Genomic DNA, 7,543 nt, shown 5'->3' on the forward strand with positions numbered 1-7,543 from the left:
ATTTCACATAATGACGTTATTCATCGGGTGCTGATATAATAGAACATATAAACGAACATTAATTGAACACATTTAGCAGGGATTAACCAATTTGCTCCTTCTATATATTCCCAATATTTTCGATACATGCTATCTATTTATTATATGAATACGTAATCCTTATGGCTTAAAATAGTAACGTTTATATTACTTGAAGCAAAAGCAGAAACTTCACACGCATCAGTTTCTTTACGGCAACGACAAAAAACTACACACATAATGAATATAAAGAAACATATTTGAAGAAAATAAAAATGTGATCTGACAGTGGGTGTGTTTGTTTTAATTTGAGGCCAAATTCCGGCCCGATGTCAATCACAGAAATTATAGATTCCTCTCAAAGGACTTCTTAAAATTCCAAATGTTAAGATTCAAAAGTTTAAATTAATTGTAATACGAAATTTTAGTTCATCTCACTATCAAGCATTATGAGTTGAACACGATAACATAAATATATATGAAAGTTTATGAAAGTACAAAGTAATAATACGTTTCATTGCAACAATACATACATGTGTTATATGGGACTAATACACAAATAACTATCGAGAGTATAAAATCAAAACGACACGAGTTTTGCAAATCACATGTGCCCTGGCCCCAATCAAAAAAATTGAAAAACCCATAATTGATTCTAAAAAGTATATCATGTCATATGTATTTAGTAATACATTACAATGCAATGATTTTTAAATTTATTTTGAACGAAATAAATTTGCTTGTGCATACATAAGTTACAATTTTCACTATCGAAATGTATATTGGTCTAAACAAATGTTCAGCTTTATTTATTTGATAATTCCATGTTGTTTCGATTGCATTATTCCACTTCCTTGTTCTGTTATATCTTTGACAAATGAAAATGTTCTTACGGGTTAATTACGCATCTCTATAAACGATACTGATAATGATACGTACAATATAGTACGTGTACATGTAGGTATAACTAAATGACAGGCATAGGTAGGAATATAGACGATTGAACCAGATGATATGAATGTAAATATGAATCAGTCGCCTGCTTGTTTATCGACAGCAGCACTTTTGGAAACACATGAACACTAAAAGCACCAACAAGAACGCCGCCATGACGACGTAGCACGTGCACAACTGATAAACAGTGAACATGTACACCGTTTTATCACACCAGTTGCTCGGCTCGTAGAGGAGCTGGTCAAAATGAGGCGTCCAGATATTAAACGCCCAATATGTTCCAGCAATATGCCAACCAAACAAGAAAACAAACAGCAACGCGTCCATAGTGCGGTACGTAGAGCTAGAAAAGGCACCGTCTGAATCCGGGTCGTCGGAGATGACGTCACGATTCCTGCGCGTCTGGATGTTGCGCCAGAGTGAGGAGAGAAGTTTGATGATGCCAAAGCAGCCACCCACAAGCAGGTACACTGGGATGCGTGGCTCCTTGGGGCAATCCTCGAGGTACTTCACGCCTGTAACCATAGCAATTGTAACACAAGTTGCGAAACATAAACATAAAATAAAAGTGGTCAAATACAGCGCATGTGATTGAGTGACGCCCTATCCCTATTCTATGTTGTGTGTTTGTAGATCTATATATGTCATCTGAATTCATTTGCTTTATCATGAATTCAACTATTAAAACTCTATATGCCGACTAGACCATATGCTCTATAAGACTTCAATATTATTTTACCGTTCTTTATGCGCTACCTATGTCCTACAACATGTTTTTGAAGCGAATTAAAATATAAACGAATTACATGATTATATTAGAAAAAAATATACACGCTTTACGATTATTTTATTCTGATGATGTAATATTATGCTTTTGACTCAACTGTCTTACGCAAGGCATGTCGCTTTAAAGTAGTTCATACACAAACATGCCTGACTTACTATATGAAACACGTGCACTCACCTATGAATACCATGGCAACTGGCAGCGCAAGAAACACACTTATGCACAATGTGAAAAACACTGAAATAATAATAATCATCATTTTGAGTACAGTCGTTTTAATGAACGCTATTCAACTATTATATTTAGACGGCTAGTATAGGTCGAGTGATATGCCTGTGTCTGTCGGAATAGACCAAAAACAGGTTGACCTTGAGTTAAGCACAAGCACCGCATAGTACAGACATTTAATACAATGAAGATAATTCGCGGGCATAAAAAAAACTGGAATGGCGCATATGATTCCGTATCGTTTGCTTCTACTTGAGTGGTTAATTTATGTTCAGTCTTTCTTAATGTTGTACTTACGCGAGTTGAATAATAGTCCGGACGTTTTGCACGTAAGGTCGCAGCAGTTCTCTGACTCGTTTCCCGCTTCTCTGATCAGGTAAAAGAAATCCCCATACTCGGGCAGGGCGTCATCGCTCTTTCGGGCATCCCAACTAATTGTCGTCTGCATCAAGCGACGATGATCGTCAACCGACTGCAAACACACTAGATAGTGGGGTTTTGAATTTTGAACGATGTATATGTTGAAAACTGGTTTATTGTATATTTCTTAAACATGTTCACATGTAATTTTAAAGTCGTTTTGTAGAATAGTTTGTACTTGGCGTCTGAGTCCCATCCAATCATAATTTAAATTTGTGGGACGTTTTTTAAAAACCTAAAAAGTAAAATTCCCGTACTTTACTTTATTTTATTTTTTTAAGTAACATTAATACTCAAAATCAACGAATATTTCGCAAAATAGTTCGTGAAATAAAGTTATATCATATGGTCATTGAAGCTTTTTATGATTTAATCGCACACGTTCCCTGTTTGGGAAATGGGCAACTTTCGCGACTAAAGGTCGTGTCTTGTGTTGACTGTATTTTCCTATTATGTGTGCCCTGTTCATTTTGATAGTCTCTTTTGCACCATATACTTCCATTTTGGTTACTATGTGATGCAACACATTGTCTACACAGTCCGAATCTTGTTCCCTATTTTCGCTGTCTCTCACCTCAGGAATACCGAAGAAAAGCAAATTGTTCCTCATGCTTCGACTTGGACTTCTGATATCAGTTATAGCATACCTTACTTCTGTGTTCATCGTTTTCTGTTGTGTTTCTATCTGTTTTAAATTTGCGTTCAATGATTCATATTAAGAATGTGTTTTCTTGATTTCTTCTATATTCGTGGAAGCATACTCCCTTCTACGCTCAATGTCATTAAATTTGACGTCAATTTTACTGACCCGTTGATCTATCTGGTCGAGACGTACTGTTATTGCGTTCACAGATGACTGAATCCCATCAAGCTGTGTCAAACTATTGTCTATCCTATCTAATCTCTGAATAAAAGCTGAACATCGATCACTTGCCATAAAGCCCGAAGGCGCTAGAGGTACCTGTGACTGTGTAGAGAACTGGTAAAACGCCATATTCCTTTTGTGTTTTATATCTATAGTGTGGACAGTGTGTCAAGTGTCTTAACTAAAAGACGAGTGGATGTTAACAATATTTTCTCTCCTGATAATGCTTTTGTTATATTGCTCCTGTGACGAATGTAGTGACTTTCTTATGAACGCATTAGCTGACACCCTGAACACGGGATGTTCATGCGACAAATCCATTATGTGTATGGTGAGCGTCTTTTTTTGTCAAGAATGAAGCCGTGGTATTTCTTTGGCATGGTTTTAGTATACGCAATTGGAGACACAAAACCCGGCACTTTATAGTGAGACACGAATAAGCTTTATTCTTTCTCTGGCAGTGTACTCTTCTCAGCGATTAATTGTGTCTTATACGTTATTTGTGTTATTCTATTCTAAAAAGGGTCGTGAAATTTATTCTACAAAACCATAAATTCAATTATCTTTATTATGCGACAGCGATCCGCGACGTGATTGATCTATTTATTGAGTCTTTTTCACCGCCCATCGGAGCGTTGAACGCGTCTCCGTTAATTGTCAACGATAACCAGCTGATTATGTAGCCTTTTATTCGCAATCTTGCGAAGCAGCCTTTGGCGTAATTAAAGCGTTTTCCCAGACGGAATTTACCGCCGTATAGTACTTCTGATTAATGAGTTCGTGACTTCATAACGATGATCTAAAGTTTTGAAGCATGATACCTTGACTGTAACTGTTTTTATAAAAGACGACTAGTTGAAACCTTTTGTAAATGATTTCATTTCTCATTTTTGCTGTTCGATTATACGTTCTGTCGCTATTAGGTTTATTTTTATTGATATTTACTTATGTAAAGGCGTGTGTTGTACATTAGTGAGGTTTGGGCGCCTGATTACTATGCCTTTGTAATGAAGAGACTATGTATTGGGTCCATTTAGTAATTTTGAATGAGACTCATCCTGGAGGTAGTCAGTTTTCTGGAAAAACTTCACATTTGCTCGTTTCTTTCCTACTAAAGTAAACTACAAGCATCTTCGTTAATTTGTGTTGAAGAAAATGGCCCGATTGTGCGGATCTTAAGTACGGAAATGCTGAAGAAAAACATTACATGCATTTGATTTCAACGGATATCATTACAAGTGAAGAGGTTCGTTTTGAATGAAAAGTGCCCGTGGAGATGAACAATGGCATGTCGGCACATTGTGACAAGAATAGAGAATGACAAATTTGCTATGTTTGGTTTAAGTCAGCTATCATTTTTTTATTTATTTGTCTTTCAAAACATGCATATATTTTTCGTGTCTGAAAGTATAATTGTGTCGATGAATAAAAAAATAAAGAAATATGTGTCACACCTGGAAGTTAAGAATTTAACCTATAAACTTACCGGAAAACGTTATATATTAATAACGTAATGCATTATTGCTAAACATGTCCAAATCCGGTATACCAGGAAAAATATGTAAACCACCAAAAGAAATATAATCTTGTTATTTATAAAATATAATGGAAAAAAAACTATAGATTGGAATTCGTCGATAATTTTAACTAACTTGGCACTATTATTAATTATACTGGTAGCTTTATATTAAATTATAAACATTTAGTAGGAAAAGCTCTTAAGGCTATAAATACTTTGCTTTTTAAATGCAAACAGTACGATTTTAAACCTAGAATATTGTGTCAATTGTTTGATGCCTTTGTTGGCTCGATTTTAAATTATGCATCAGAGATATGGGGTTTTATTAATTCATAAATATTAAACGCATTCACTTAAAATTGTGCAAATGGCTGTTAAATATTGGAAGCAACACATGCAATGCAACGGTGTATGGTGAATTAGGTGATACCCACTATATGTAAATAGATATGTTCGTATTGTAAAATATTGGCTTTAAGTTGTAAATAGTAACACTATTCTCATACAAACTGTTTATAACCAAGCGATAAATGATTGTGATAAAGGGTCTACAAATTGGGTATCGAATGTAAAAAAAAAATTAAAATGAATATGGATATTCACATATATTCCAAATTAAAAATATGATTTATACAAAGTTTTCATGTGAATTAAAATGTAGCATTATAAATACATTTAAACAAGAATGGTTTGGCAATATGAATAATAGTTCTATATTAGATATGTATAGGATATTCAAAACAACTCTTAAATACGAAACGTATTTAGATTTACTGCCAAACAGTTTGCGTACATACCTTGTTAAACTAAGGGCTTGTGCCCACCGTTTGAGAATTCAGACTAGAAGATACACACGTAACCATATTCCTCGTAATGAACGATACTGTCAATGTTGTGATCAAAGAGACATAGAAGACGAATTCCACTTTATATGTAAATGTCCATGTTTACGTCAAATGAGGCAAAAAATATATATAAAAACTGTTTACTATGTGAATCCATCAGTTTTTAATTTCAATGCTGTATTGAACTCAACTTGTAAAATTGAAATTGTATTTTTTGTGTAAATATATGGAGAAAGCTCTAACCGTAAGATATTCTATCACTAATAATATTGTCAACGAAAATTAAGTATTTCCTTACTGCCAGTGAGTGATAGATATTTTAGTATGGTAATAAAAAGTCTTACTACTTTGTTAATTATACTTTGTCTCAAATTGTTTGATTACATTTTGTATAACCCATACGTTGTAATATATGGTCACATGACATTATTTTGTTTTATTTTTCATGTATTGAGACGATGTACATTTGTAAAAGTCTTAATAAACTGTCTGTTCTGTTCTGTTATGTTCTGTTAATAATATAATATACAATATAATTCATACTATTCGCGTTGCGTATTTTTTAATGGTTCAATAACCACATACTTACCACAACCACGTCTGCAAAGCTGAGTTTCTTGTTGCCACCCTCACTCGAGTACTTCATGCTACCGGATCTAGCGGGCAGCCCACACCTTGATTTCCCGTAGTCCAGACTTCCGGGTATTGTTGACCGACGTCCGTGTCTCCTCCCTGATACGCGGACCGAACCTCGGTGCTTCCTCACCATAGTGCTTTGATTTGTATGTCGCGAAATCGACCGAGTCTAATTATTAAACACAAACTATTAATTTGAGCGATTCTACTTGCTCCGCACTGTGTTTATATTTGATATCTCGTTTTATCTTGCATTTTGTTTCTGCTGTTATCAGTATCGTTAGCAGGTACACCCATTGTATCAGTACCCATACATTCACCAAGTTTATTTTTAAAAAAGCAATTTTTTTTTAACTTAATCGCGTACTGTATGTTATTATTCCAATATATCAGTGGTGCATACTTGCACCTACGCCAGATCTAACCTTTACACCTTAACTCCATTTCGCGGAATCAACAGTTCGATTTGTGACGGCTGCCTCCTCACGCTGAGTATTCCGATAAACAGACCGCACTGACAAAGAATACGTGGCTGCCATTTGACATTGCATTCTAATAAAAAGTATCTTATAGTGTAGCCTGGACAAGTGCGCGATCACAATTCTTATACTTATGACATGCGCGACATTTGGTTGTTTGTTTCTACCTTATATGTAAGACCTGTAGTTTATGTAAGACTTATCGCAATAGTTGTTTATTGCAACTACATTCTTATTCATAGTGCCATCAGTCTTGTATACACTAATTATGTTTGAGTGATATTACATAGTCGTTTATTTACTCAAAGCTCGTTGAAACAAATACAATTTTGGTTATCCCATTCACAATCGCACGTAGTCTCTAGTGCATATGCACACCTCTATAGAGATAAAGTCGATCAATGCCGATACAGTTGACTTATAAGGCTGGCGCAGTGAATGGTACACGCGCTTCTCAACTTGACGACCAAGGTTCAATACCCGTCCCCAAATAAAGTGAGTTTCGTTGTTGGTCGGTTGGGTTTCCTCCGGTATTCCGGCTTCCACCACACCTAAGACCACACCCAAATTGAAAATCTTTAAATAAGAAATTAATGGCTGATAATTTAAAAATTCATCCCAGCTTTCATGGGTTTAGTTAGAGTATCAAGTGCGAGTGCTTAAACACACTCCGGGTCCTTGCATATCACAGTCTAAGGTACGAAAGGATCATATACATGTACACTTCTAAATACACACACGTGCAGTTGACTTATACTGTACTAGCCGTACAAAGCCAAGTTAAATTCGAAA

General features: G+C 35.3%; 1 protein-coding gene across 1 annotated transcript; it reads right to left on the reverse strand.

The window, feature by feature from the left end:
- Positions 1–934: 934 nt before the first annotated feature.
- LOC127878371 (transmembrane protein 272-like) lies at positions 935–6,405 on the reverse strand. Its single transcript, XM_052424896.1, has 3 exons — positions 6,226–6,405; positions 2,285–2,459; positions 935–1,487 (listed from the first exon to the last, which is right to left on the reverse strand). Exons 1-3 carry the CDS (start codon positions 6,403–6,405, stop codon positions 1,066–1,068), a joined length of 777 nt encoding a protein of 258 aa, XP_052280856.1. The 3' UTR covers positions 935–1,065.
- Between the last annotated feature and the right edge of the window lie 1,138 nt (positions 6,406–7,543).

This window comes from Dreissena polymorpha, chromosome 4 (assembly GCF_020536995.1).
Source record: "Dreissena polymorpha isolate Duluth1 chromosome 4, UMN_Dpol_1.0, whole genome shotgun sequence".
NCBI classification, from domain to species: domain Eukaryota; kingdom Metazoa; phylum Mollusca; class Bivalvia; order Myida; family Dreissenidae; genus Dreissena; species Dreissena polymorpha.

Bases quoted from the DNA above. Each gene is read 5' to 3' on its own strand.
- LOC127878371 (XM_052424896.1), bottom strand. From the start codon at position 6,405: ATGGTGAGGAAGCACCGAGGTTCGGTCCGCGTATCAGGGAGGAGACAC. The intron at 2,460-6,225 runs GTAAGTATGTGG...GTGTGTTTGCAG, and splicing joins GCTTTGCAGACGTGGTTGTG to TCGGTTGACGATCATCGTCG. The intron at 1,488-2,284 runs GTAAGTACAACA...CTATGGTTACAG, and splicing joins CGGACTATTATTCAACTCGC to GCGTGAAGTACCTCGAGGAT.